The sequence below is a fragment of the Emys orbicularis genome, chromosome 9, assembly GCF_028017835.1.
Source record: "Emys orbicularis isolate rEmyOrb1 chromosome 9, rEmyOrb1.hap1, whole genome shotgun sequence".
NCBI classification, from domain to species: Eukaryota; Metazoa; Chordata; order Testudines; family Emydidae; genus Emys; species Emys orbicularis.
In genome coordinates this window covers 65,352,614-65,365,934 of record NC_088691.1, presented here as the reverse complement: position 1 = coordinate 65,365,934, position 13,321 = coordinate 65,352,614, and the positions used below count along the sequence as shown (strand labels likewise).

The 13,321-nt window shown below is 40.5% G+C and overlaps 1 protein-coding gene across 1 annotated transcript in view; it reads right to left on the bottom strand.

Annotated features, from left to right (window-relative positions):
• The window catches only part of CLSTN2 (calsyntenin 2), a 385,405-nt gene that overhangs the window by 95,471 nt on the left and 276,613 nt on the right, over positions 1 to 13,321 (bottom strand). Inside the window, exon 6 of the mRNA XM_065411406.1 lies at positions 8,491 to 8,676. Coding sequence (XP_065267478.1) covers positions 8,491 to 8,676 — 186 coding nt within the window. The remainder of the gene's footprint in view (positions 1 to 8,490; positions 8,677 to 13,321) is intronic.

Sequence of the window (13,321 nt, the reverse complement as noted above, 5' to 3'; positions counted from 1 at the left end):
CCCGTATGTGTGAGGGGCAGGGGTGTGTGTTACCCCTCCCTGTGTGAACCCTAAAGCCCTAAAGATAAGTAGGTAAATAAAAAGAATCCAGCTGCACAATATTTGTTTCTAACAGGGGCTCAGTCAACTTGATGTTAATTTGAACATTTCTATGACCGATTGCCATTTGACTCGGAAGTAATTTTACCAGGTGTCCTGTATTCAGCATAGGGAAACACAGTCACCCTATATCACTGTAATACTCTTGTAGTCCCATGGTAAAACCCTTAGGCCCCATCTACACCTAAAGTAAATAAGAAAAGTGGTGTGTCCGTTGTGATGTAATTAAGTGGAACTGACCCCCACAATAGTTGCAAGTAGGTTGATGGAAGAATTTTTCCACTGACATAGCTACCAAGTGGATATACTATACCAACAGAAAGCCCCCTTTCATCACTGTATCAAGTATCTACACTACAGTGGCATAGCTGCAGTGCTGCAGCTGCAGCACTTGTAGTATAGACATACCCTCAGTATCATACAATACATCCTTGATAGCTGTTACCATAAGTACCCTAATGATTGCAGAGAGCGTGAAGGGATGCTCATGACTGAGGTCAATCAGTCGCTTTCTAAAAAGTGAATGATTAATGAAGTGGCTATAAGCTACCCAGCATTTTTTTGAGAGACAATTTGAAAAACAAAAATGGAAAATGCTACAGTGTAGAAGACCTTAATAAGTTAGCAAAAATTTTTTGAAATGAAAACTCAGCATCCTTAAGGTTTACCATTCTCAGGCAGCTTTTTGAGATAACTAATGGCCTGTCGTGGTGGAGCCTTTACTTGGTAAGGTTAGCAAAGTCAGTATTTAGCATGGGTTAGGCATCCCTGAAGAATTCGTACATTCCTGATGGTGCCTTTGTCAAGAAAAAGTGTCAAGAAAAAATTCCAGAGTGAGCCAAAACAACTCAAACTAATAAGATACCACCACCTAGAGGAGAAACACCCTAACCTCTAGTGTTGCATTAAGTACTCCTGTTCTTTTAGCTTTATGTGGGGACTGTAACCTAGCCAACAGTTTTGTTATCTAATTACCATACTGTAATAATCAACATGCAGCTTTGTGATGGCATTTGTTGCATTTAATAACTCTGAAGTTCTTGGATATTTCCCCACACTTACGTTATTTCTAACAGCTTTTCTTTTTTAAAAAAATCTCATTTAAAAGTAATTTCCAAGTGGCATCATCATCAAACCTAAAAATATATATGTGGAAGCTGTGCACAAGGACAAAATGTGTTTGTTTTATAAGCACTAATTGTGGATAACACACCAGGTTGCATTGCCTAATACACAGATGTTATCTATTGGAAAACATCAAACTCAATTTATCCAGATGGCACAATCTATAATAAACTTTGTAAATTTGTTTTTTTTATTGCTCAAGCCACTTAAAAAATATTTTACTTGCACACAGCACAAGTAACACTATCTTTTTCTAAAGGAATCAGCCTTTGTTTTATGGATTCTTTTTAAACTTAAAGAGCATAGAAGTAATTTGCAAAGAATTGTGTATTAAAGAAAAATAGGTTTTTAAACTAAAACAGATTTGTACTAAATAATTTATGGGATCATGGAGAAACATTTCTGTTTCTATTAATCCTGCACTATGGTCAGAGGCAGCAATAAACATTTAGTAGGGTAATCATGCTAAGATCTAATTTTTCAGTTAGAGTGAAACTGTGAGAAAGCTCCCAAATGAACAAATACACTTCCTAAATAGCTTACTAAGGCTCCAGTTCAGCAAGGTACTTAAACTGGAGCCTAACTTTTAAGTGTCTGATAGCACTGTGGCTTCTCCAATGCTTAAAGTCAGACTCCTGCTTAAGTACCTTGGTGACTCAGGCCCCAGACTGACAGGTTCCTACTCAATCCCTACATAATTGTGTGGAGATTTACTCCAAAAACAATGTTGGATTTGGATGTTCAATATGCGGCATGTCATGGAGTTTTGGCACAGTTTATACAGGGCCCCTGCTAAGTAACTGTTGGACCCACATTCCTGAGATGTTCCCTTCTTCAGTATGAGATATTTAATTCTCAACAATGACTTTGTCAGTAGCCTGGAATCACCTGATTTTACTGTAACCCTACAGAATATAAAAAACATGACTGGTAATATGACTTTATATGCAAATTAATATGTAATTACCATTTGAAGTGCTCCTTTTTGCGATTAATTTTTGTTTCTGTATTAGAGAAAACAAGCTAAAGTCATAAAACTTTCACTATTCGGGAGTAAATCCCGTCTGTGCTTATGCAACCATGTCAGGGATAGCGTGTCAAATAAGGAGGGCAAAGTCAACATGCAGGCAAGAATATACCTGCTGAAGGGACACAGCTGCAATCCTGTCACATTGTTTTTGAGAGCATTAGCAACTGCTCTCTGCTACAGCAACAGGATGCTCACCATAACTACAGTGTGTGAGGTGGAATAAAAAAAGGGGCTTGGCTGCCCCAAAACAGCATAAAGTATGTTATCATCTATTGCAAGAGCTAGCAGCTTCCAAAAATCACAAAGCACTTTGTTTCACAAGGCAACAGCAGCAGACAGCTGCTCACTGAAGCACCTCAACATTCTGCTCAGGGTATCTTTTGTATCAGATTTACCACACAGAGAGTCCACAATGCACTGCTGCCTAGGGTTTCGCAAGATTTAATATGAACCTTTAAAATACTTTTTGCTGTTTTTCTGTGGGGGGAGACAGCAGTATTTCATTTTATTGATTAAAAATAGATGTAGATGATTTCACACTACGCAAATGTCAAGATATGTCATTCCTCCCTTTATTAATGCTGCTTAGAGGCCTAATTCCCTCCTCTGGTGTCCATAGATCTCGTTGACTTTAGTGGGTGCTGCACAAGTGCCACAGAGTTTAAGGCCAGAAAGGACCAGCAGATCATCAAGTCTGACCTCATGCATATCACAGGCCTCCCACAGCACCCCCACACTAAGCCCAATAACTGAAATTAAACCATAGTGCAGGCCTGCACTCACTGTGCGGCCCGCAGGGGGTGGGGTTGTTTTGGGGGGGCTGGGCGGCGCTGGGGTGGGGGGTTCGGCAGCACTGGGGGTGTTGTTTCCACGGGGCAGGCGGCGCTGGGGGTGTGTGTTGTGTTTCAGGGGGGCTGGGTGGCGCTGGGGGAGGGGGGTTCGGCGGGGCCAGGGTGTTTCGGCCCTCAGCTGTTTTCTTTGGAGTAATATGGCCCTCGCCGCTTTACGAGTTGTGCAGGCCTGCCATAGTGTTACAGCCCACAGGAGATTAGACTATTATGTGCCACAGGCAGAGAATAGAAGGGACCAACGTACACCAGTGCCTGGCAGGGAAATGATTAAGTGAGAAACATCCAGCTAATCTGGGCAAGTCACTCACACTCACACACAGCAGAGGATGGTGAAAAAAAACCCAAGGCCACTGCCAATCTGACCTGGGGGGAAACTCCTTTCTGACTCCACATATGGCGATCAGTTAGCCCCTGAGCACATGTGCAAGAATCAACCAGCCAGGCATTTGAGACAAAGAACGCTTGGTGCCCTGCCCAAAGTCCTATCTTCAGCCGTGGCCATCCCTTATGCTTCAGAGGAAGGAGATTAAAACAAACAGAAACAGAATACATTTGGGGTATGTGTGTGGCAGTGAGGAGTCCTTTCCTGACCCCTGCAGGTGACCAGCTGAAACCCTGAAGCATGGGCTTTTAGGAACTGAAGATATAAACCAGAAGGGAGCCCCAGGGCTGTTGGGCCTTGCCTCTTAGCATCACAAGCAACCTCATCATACTCCTAAATTTGTCCAGCTCTTTCTTAAAACTAATTAAGTTGTTTCCCCTCACAACTCCTTTAGGGGGGTTGTTCCAGTAACTCAACCCTTTGATGGTTAGAAACCTTCTTCTAATTTTCAGCCTGAATTTGTTCACAACCAGTTTATATCAATTTGTTCTTGTGCCAACACTGACCGTTAGCATATAAAGGATATCCTAGTGCTTAGAGCACTAACTGGGACTTGAAAAGCCTGGGTACAACTCCCTGCTCTGCCACAGACTTTTGGGTGGTCTTAGGCAAATCAATTAAACTCTCTGTGTCTCAGCTCCCGATCTGTCAAATGGAGCTGTTAGCAGTTCCCTATGATTTTATTTTTATACCAATATATTGGGGAGAAGGGAAACAGCAGCATGATCATTAATCCCCTGTTGTCCAGCCTTAACTGATTTGTTTAGTCTAAACGTTATTTTAGTAGGGGTGGGGGGATGGGAAGGGGTACTTCACCTTTGCAGAAGACTATAGATTTTTTTTTTTCCAAATTCCCTATATTTTCAAATGAGTCAAGAAGCATAATTTCATCATCGGAGCTGAGGTTTTGCTTTTTTTTTTTTTTTTTTTTTAAAGCTCCTGTTACACCAATCTTTTCTGGAAATTACATTGCATACCTTGATTGTCAAAGTGGGAGTGAATCACTGGCACGTTGAATGGCAAGTATAAATGAACAGAAAGACAAATGACTGCATTTTAATGTCTTGTCCTTCTTCAGCAGTTGAATTCACTGGATGTCCACCAAAAAGCACATGATTTATCAATTGGGGCCTTTAATTACAAAGGCTTGAGAGAGTCTTGTGCTCGATGTGGCACAAGTGATCATTTCTCTGTAATCACTCAACATTGCACTTTCCCTGCAATCGCACAGTGCTTCTCTGACATCAAGATACGCAGGTTGTTCCTTTCCAAGAATTTATTCCTCAAACCATTACACACTATCAGGTCATTTCTGGGAGAAAACAGTTTTCTAAACAAAATTAACCTGCTTTTCTATGAGCTCTCTCTGAAGTAGGGATTGACAGTAAATACTAAATACAGGCATGTAAACCACTCCAGATGCAATTTTGATGCAAAACTCATTTTCTTTTATAACCCTTTCAAGGAAACTCCTGTCATCAGTATCTATCTGTCTCTCACACTTACTCTTCTCTATGAACATAGGAATTCCAGACACAGGAGACTATCCTTGAGTCCATTTGAATTTTTCCCATTTTACAAGGATATTTTGCATTCCATCTATTTTCTCTTCTGGATTTAAAGATTCTATTCCTTTATAGATGCACTGGGAAGAGCTCTCACCTAAGCAATAATACAATATTGTTAGTCGTTGTGTCTGTCCATCTTCCCAAACACTTTCCTCTACTAGATACACTAACCATCATAAGACCTGCTGAAGTGTTTATGCTCATGCCTCTCTCTATCAATTTTAGCCTGCAGATTTTCTTCCTAGGAAAAAAGTTAACCCAGAATTAAGATTGCAAATACTTATCAGTTACTCAAGGAGAAAAAATAGCCCTTTAAAAACATAGTTTACTCAAAAAGCAAACAGAAAGATTGGAATTTTTTTTTCAAGTGTCACCTGAACTAGAAAGCCTAGAAACTCACATCTAACTTTAACTCTACCCCTTGCACCTACCAACCTTCCACCTTGCATCCTTGCTGTACCTTGACTAACATTCTGATAAAATTCTTATCAAAACCTAGTTTAAGTCTAAAGTCTGCCTTGCCGAAGTAGTTTCCTCAGAGTGTTGAGCTGAGAATCTCTGCTTCTGTATACATGTATCTGTGATACTGCATGTATGTATGATCCCCGTCATCCCACATTCCTGGCATATAACTTACCTAGTTTGGGTCCTTCCCTTAAAAGATTCATATCCCCAGATATGGTTGCTACATATCTTTTCTAAATCTTACAGAGTAATCCTTCATCTGAAACCATATGTATTTTGGTGAAATTTGTCCTGAATGATTACGCAAATGAAGTCAATTTTTGTTGAAGAGACATAAAAACCTATGTTTTTGTAATGCCTGCATTGGGTCTTGAAAAAGGCAAGAATATTTTGCTGCAATGTGAAGACATGTTTATTTTTATTAAAAAGCTAAAGTTGTACACGATCCTCTATCAATGTGGTTTTCAACCTTTTTCATTTGCAAAACCCTAAAAAATTTCGAAGGGAGGTGCGGACCCCTTTGGAAATCTCAGGCATGGTGTCCACAGACCACAGGTTGAAAACTACTGTTCTATGTTAATGACAACCTTTCACAGACCCCTGAGACATAGTCTGCAGACCCTCCGGGGTCCATGGACCACAGGTTGAAAACCACTGATCTATCAACAAGAGTAAGGTTGCCCAGTTAGATCAACGTCTCAGTTTTAATATCACTGATTGATGAAGATGAGTGCTGCTTGTAGACAGATTTTCTCCTGCTTTTGTGGTATCTCTGTTAGTTGGATTATGATACAGGAGTAAATTTATGGTTGTTTGTGTTACCTTACCTGTGCAATTTCCAGGGTAATATCTGTAGATTTTATGAGGACAATAATATTCTTTTACTTCTTGTTTACCCCACAAGTAACTGATAGATATTGTGACAAAGCTCTGTCCTTGTTTCCGTGGGTCCTGCGTTTCCTGATGGATTTCGCTAGCCTCAGAGGCTCACTGTGACCCTCCACTTAACTCTTCTCTCTCTAGAGACAAGGGTCACAGTCTACTGAGCCATTTTCATCATAAGCCAGTGAGGTAGGTGAGGAGAAGCTATCCTTCCTTGCACAGTCTCTGTTGTCTCCCAGTCTCAGTGATTAATCAGGGGGACAAAGGGGGGGGAGCCCAGGCCCACCCTCTACTCCGGGCTCCAGCCCAGGGACCCTAATAGTATCAGCTATGGTAGCTGACCTTTTAGGAACAGGACACGTACAATTCCCTGGGCTACTTCCCCACAGCAGCCCCCACTTCCTCAAGCTCCACTTCACCCTTACCTCAGGGCCTCCTTCCTTGTGCCTAATATGGTGTGTACAGCTCAGTCTCTCCAACAGCACAACTTCTCACAGCTCCTGACATGCACACCCACCTGACTAACTGGGAGTCTTTTAACTAGTTTCAGCCAGCCCCTGATTGGCTTAAGGTGTCCCAATCAACCTAGCATCCTCCCTGGCTTCTGGAAAGCTCTTAGTTGGCCCCAGGTGTCTTAATTGACCTGGAGCAGCTGCCATTTACTTATCCTGGTACCAGGGATTTGTTTAACCTGGGGCTAATATATCTATCTCCCATTACTTTTCTATAGCCATCTGGCCTTGCCCAATCACAATATTTATAATCTTAACTCCAAGTAAAAGTTTTTTGGCCTGGGAAATGCTTTAGATTTTTAAAAAATGTTTGGTAAAGTTGCCTGAGACATTTTCAGGCCCAAAATTATTTTCTAAAAGGTTAGTTTATTGATCTGTACATCTGTGCAGTATTGCAGTGGTGTTAGCAAAGCAAATTTAAGCCAATTAATAAAGCACAACAGAAAAGTTATGAATTAAAATGGAAAAGTTGTATTGATTGTGGGCATCCTAGAACACATGTCATAGAAGCTTAGACATGAGTCTTAGGAAAGATGCACTCTGGGGCTGTAGACTGCCTAACTGTACATTGACAGCAGTTCAGACACAAGCCTTAAGAATGACACACTCTGGGGTTGCAGATATCGTAAGGTAAAGTGTACATAGCTCTAAAGTGTGGCTTAGTCTGTGGACATCCTGAAGTGCAAATCTTACACAAGCCTTTAGCTGGAGTGCTGGCCACTCCAATGCTCAGAAACTATACCAGAGTCCACACGTAGAAATAAAAATTTCAGGTCAAAGGAGTATCAAAGTACTTTTTTTCTTAACTAACTAATAGCTAACTAAATAGTCCTCTTGCCTTCCAAGAATAGCAAGACACTTTTCCTGTTGGTGATACCTGCGCAGCAAAACAAATTTGGAGCATCTAGTTCAAGCCTATATTGAGCTACTGAATAAAGGGGCAAAACACATTTGGAAACTCTTCACTGAATCAGAATATCTTTTGTAGAAACTATCCATCTCTCAAATACCTTTTTTCCATAGTATCCCAAACTTTCCATTTTTTAAAAAACTCTGGCAAAGGACTGCATGACATTTCTTAAGTGGATTTGTTTGGTGCAATGAAATTAGAAAGGGTCATTGGAATAGGAGCTACAGTTTCATGTGGGTGAAGTGCTAAGGTCTTCATAATAATCTGTTATTTGTTTATACAGCTCCTGGTATGATAAACATGGATCTGAGCCCTAGGTAACACCACAATGGAAATAATAAATCATCCACATCATAAATGAAGGGAAGGGAGAAGGATGAGAAGAAGAAAAGAAGGAAAGAAGATAAAGAGGAGAAGAGAGGAAGGAGAGGAGAACTGAAAGTAAGAAAGTAATGAAGAAAGAGTGGAAGAGAAAAGCAAGAACTACCTCTGATGTCACATCATGCCATCTTGTTAATTCCTATGGGTACCAGCCAGTTAGCTATAATGGACATTGTGCATATGTAAAACCACATCTACAGTAGCGACTTGGTCTGTGTGTTTATGGAAAAAGTGCTTTAGCTGGACAAAAGGAATTAATAAGTAAACTGAAAACCAAGCACATACCACATAATTTTTGCAGTGATTTCTCAGAGTATGTCTCTCGGTCACAGCCCTTTCCAATATAATTGGTTTGCAGTTCAATAGTGGTCTGGATTGAGGAAACAGGTCCATCACAGGTTTCCAGATGAATGCTGGGAAACAAAGGTATGCTGCCAGAGCCAGGCTTATACTCAATACGCTTGTTCCAGTCTGAAAAATAAAAATAAATACACAGTACAAAGTAATTAAAAAAAAGAGGGCTTTGGTGATGAACATTGGAAGAATTTCCTGAATTGCGCTGGGTAAGAACAGAGAAAATAGAGAGGAGAGGCAGTTGGAGAGCAGTGCTGAAGACATGGTGATAAGACCAAAAACTCAGCTCAGGTGCTATGGAGACAATTTTGTGTCTAAGATACTTGTTTTAGCAGAAAATAAATGCACCAGATTGTGCTGTGGAGATCCAGGAAGAGCTGTTTTTTGGCAGGGTTGTCAGCTCAGGAGAAAAGAACTTCAGATTTGTTTGCTTAACACAGAGTTGTGTTTTAGTTGAGTTATACTGAACCACATGTCACAGGCACCTAACTGGAGACCCGAATGGACAACGAATGAATAGTGTGATGTGCACATTTAAAATAAGCCACATTTTCTAGTATTGATCAGGTAAACTTGATGGGCTTCGAAGACTGAATTCTTATTGATTTGTAAAATGCCACTGCTTTGCCCCGCCAGTTCAATAAGTTCATTGCTGGGAAAGAGACCATAACGTTTGAACCCAGGCATCAATGAGTTAATTGCCCTATTTTTTTTTAAAATATGTTACTCTATTTGTAAAAGTATTTTGTGCACAGTGAAGTGAAGTAATAACATCACTGGCTAGCACCAGGCAAGCACTGTGTAAGTCTCCTGACAAGAATTGTTAATACATCTCAGTCCTGATCTGCAATGGCGTTGCTTATATCATATTCCTTGGAATGAGATTGTCAATGTGGAATGAGATATGTCAATTGTCATATGATTATGAAGTTCTGTGATATGAGCAAATGTCCGCTAAGGACTAGGATATGACCACCGGCCTCATTTGACTCATGATTAAAAGTTTTTCAACTCTAGTCTGCAGATGTGAAAGGCCAGTGTACCCATCCACAGCACCACCTCTCTCTCTCCCCAAATGTTGTTCTGTGAACTACTAATGACAGAAAGCTACAGATGAAGGTGCTCTGCAGGCTTACAGCCAGACCTGGCTAATCCATGCTTTGTTTATCCAGCTGTCTCACAACTGAGAAGATTTGAGCAGTTACCAATCTTACAGCACATGCTGTATGTGCCACTGACCTTTTCAACTGGAATGTTTAGTTTCTAAATCTGAATAAATATGGTGTTTTCAAACTGTTTTAGGGATTAGTGAGTTCTGATTTACTGATCCCACCAAAGCAATGCTGTATTAAAATTAAGAAAAATGAGTGTGTTTCAGCTATATTTCCAATTTATATTTAAGCCAAGTACACATTTTTTAGGTACATAATTTATTACAAAACAAAGCAAAGGTGCCACATTAATGTTGAGATTAAACAGTTAATTCTTTTAAAATCACGGGCCTGCTTAATCTGTGTCTGCCTAATCTGCACATCTGGGTATTTGGAAGATTTTTTAGACAGAGCAATCTTGTAATGTGCATAGCTCCAGCTTCTCGGAAGTATTTTTAGCCACAATAAAAGTGGGTCTTTGCTAGTAGAATAAATTCATTACGTCCGAACATTCAATCAAACCTGATTAAAGGGAACGTACCATCCAAGGAAGTTCTCTTGATTGGGTGGTGGAGACAAAAGTCTCCAATTCAGTAATTAAATAGACTTCTACTTGCTTTATAGTGAATATTCACTCTGCTCATGCTGAGGTTTTACTCCACTGTAAATAGGTTGTACCAAGACAACTCTTTGGCACCAGATCTCACTGCAATTGTTTCCAGAAGGTGAGTAAAGAAGAACTGAGCCTAGAACTGCTCTCCACTATGTACTATTCAGAGAGCTTTTTGCTACTGCTGATTTGGGATGCCCAATCTGAGACACCTTAAAAGGGACTGATTTTCAGAAAGTTCTGAGCATTCACCCTCTGAAAAGCTAACCCTTTTAGGGTGTCTCAAATTGGGCACCCAAAAATCACTGGCCACTTTCGAAAATTTGGCTTAGTCTATCCAATTTTCTGTCAAATACTTGTTTTCTTGCCAGAGAAAGAGATTAATCATGTAATGCTTTGTTATTAACTGCCTGAAGCTGTGACTGTGGGGAAATGAAGGTTTCACATGACGTTCCACACCTACTGTAACAAAAGCTTTTAGGATGTGTTGGTCACTATTCAAAATTATTAGAAGGCAATCATGACTTACTCACTATAGCTATTCTATAGGATGTTTAAAATAACTACATTAGCCTGCAACTCCTCCCTCTAACAGATAACTAATTCCCTAGAATGCCTTAAGACATTGTCAATTGTATATCAGTATATCAACAGATTTGCATTCTCTACTCTTTCCAAAATACTTCAGGTTTACACTCTCAGACTGCTTAGAAAATAATGTAATTTACTTCCTAACATTTCACTTCAAAAATATGAACATTTGCTGTTATGTATGTGCCATGAGGACAGATGAATTATGGCTCCTTCTATTCTCACATTCTCTAGTTACTTACAGACTATTCCCACACCCACAAATCATCAAACAGTGTGAGTTTCAAACTATTTAAAACGTTTCAGACTAGTTCTGCACTTCTCTGATTTTGGCCACTTTTTGGTTTCTTAGCTACCTTAGATTAATTGGCACTCATGCAAAATATTCATCACTGGATGTGTGAAATGTGACTGAACCATTAAGGCTGACACATCTGTCTGCAAATCCACAATCTTTAAACATGTGTGAGGTATTGCTTATAAAATAGCCATAAAAATGTCAATACTCTTATTGTAGAATAATGGAGGGCTTTTTTTCTTCTGTTTTGTTTTGTTTTTAATTGTCACCTTAATGTCCCTTGGGATTTAAAGAGATGCAGCTTCATTTATTCCTGTTACTTTTCCAGTTGGCAAACTAGATCACTTATGGCTAGAACTATACAAACCTTCATAGTTTTAGCTATTCACATTTGTCCAAGCTCCACTGTAAAATCTCAACTAGAATTCAACCACTGCTTTTTCATGCTGTCTAGCATTTGAATCACAGTATGTGTTGCTGCTAGTATTTTCATCAACATGTGTAACACTGGGGCCAGATCCTCAGTCCTGCCTAAGTCCCAACTGCACTGCCTCCGCTGACACAAAAGGGATTTAATGCCGACTTATTAAGGTCAGCATAGCATTCTCCCTCACTGTTCGTGGCATTCTGGGGCAGGAAAGGGGCAGCAATGGAGTGCAATGTAATCCTGAGCACCCAGTCTCTAAGGTGACGGCTATGTTAAAAATAGATCAGGTTGTTTACATAGTCCTCATTCCTATGGTATTTCCATACCCCAGAGATCTTAAAATTGAAGTTAACACTCTTACCCTACCCCCTAGTAAGAGGCAACTTGAAAAGTACATAGAAGTTGTGAAAGTGTGAGAGAATGAGTGAAGTATCTGTGTGAAGAGGTGACTGGGAGAAAGCTAAGTCGAAGAGATGAGTATTGCATTTCATTCTGAATGGTGCAAGACGCATACTTGTTCTGATCTCTTGCAGAAGAAAGCTCCATTGACTAGGTCTGGGTCCCGTAAAAATCCCATCCCTTGTCCTCAATAGGCCTGGTTGGCAGGGTCACAGTTCCATGGAATAGTTACTGCAGGAGGTCATGGGGAAAGAGGGGATCACTTACATAACTTGAACCCAGGGAAGCTTTTGAATTGCAGGACAGACATTTTAAATTGGGACAGACAAAATGCAACTAATTTCTAAGGCTGAATAAACAATTAGACAAATTAAGATATCTGAACCCATCTGAAATGGATGGGTTGGTATCCAATAAGCTAAATCCAAATCTCCTGGGTTCTCCTTTGGTAAACTCTGATCTGTGACAATATATTTCCAAAGTAACTCAGAGCACCACACACTCTGCAAACCCATGCCAGCCATGGAAGAGTCTGGATGAGAATAAGTCTGCCCAGTTCCAGAGAAGGAAGATGCTGTCTGCACCTCCTCATTCAGCTGGCCCTATTCTGCCACTTGTGCTATAAAGCACTGGTAGGTAGTCCTGGGCAGGCCTCACACCTAAACATCACCATGTCATATATTTGGGTGTGAGGTTCCATGGACTATGCAACTAAAATCTGAGCCTAGATCCAAACTCTTGAGTACCTCAAACTAACCCAGTGCGATCCTGTTCAGATCAAATTTCAATAACTAGCCAATCTTTAAAAATAAATAATAATGATCCCCATGCACAAGGATGGAATGATTTTTCCTTTTAAGTGATGGGTAATGTAAATGTTTTAAATAAAATATGGGGCGCTTACATTGACCTTTATAGGGGTATTAGCTAGTTTTTCTTTCCCTTTGGTATATACTGTAATGCAATATATTTCTAATTTCTATTTACTCTATCTGCTAAAAAAGGCAAATTCTGCCTCCACCTTTGTGGCTAGAGAGGGAGCCCTGGTACACTAACCAGTACAGTTCCCCCTGTGCCGGGGAAGATGCACAGAACTCAGCTCCCACTGAAATTGCTTCTGTGCCTATGTGGAAAAAGGCAGTGGGAGCTATGTGCAAGGGTGGGGTGGGGTAGAGCTACCTGGAGGATTTCTCCAATCTCCCCTGTGGAAGGGATGTCCCTGCAGGCAAGCGGGGCCTATTGCAGCCTCAAGGGTTTGGAGCTGCATTTGGCAGAGTAGAAGGGGT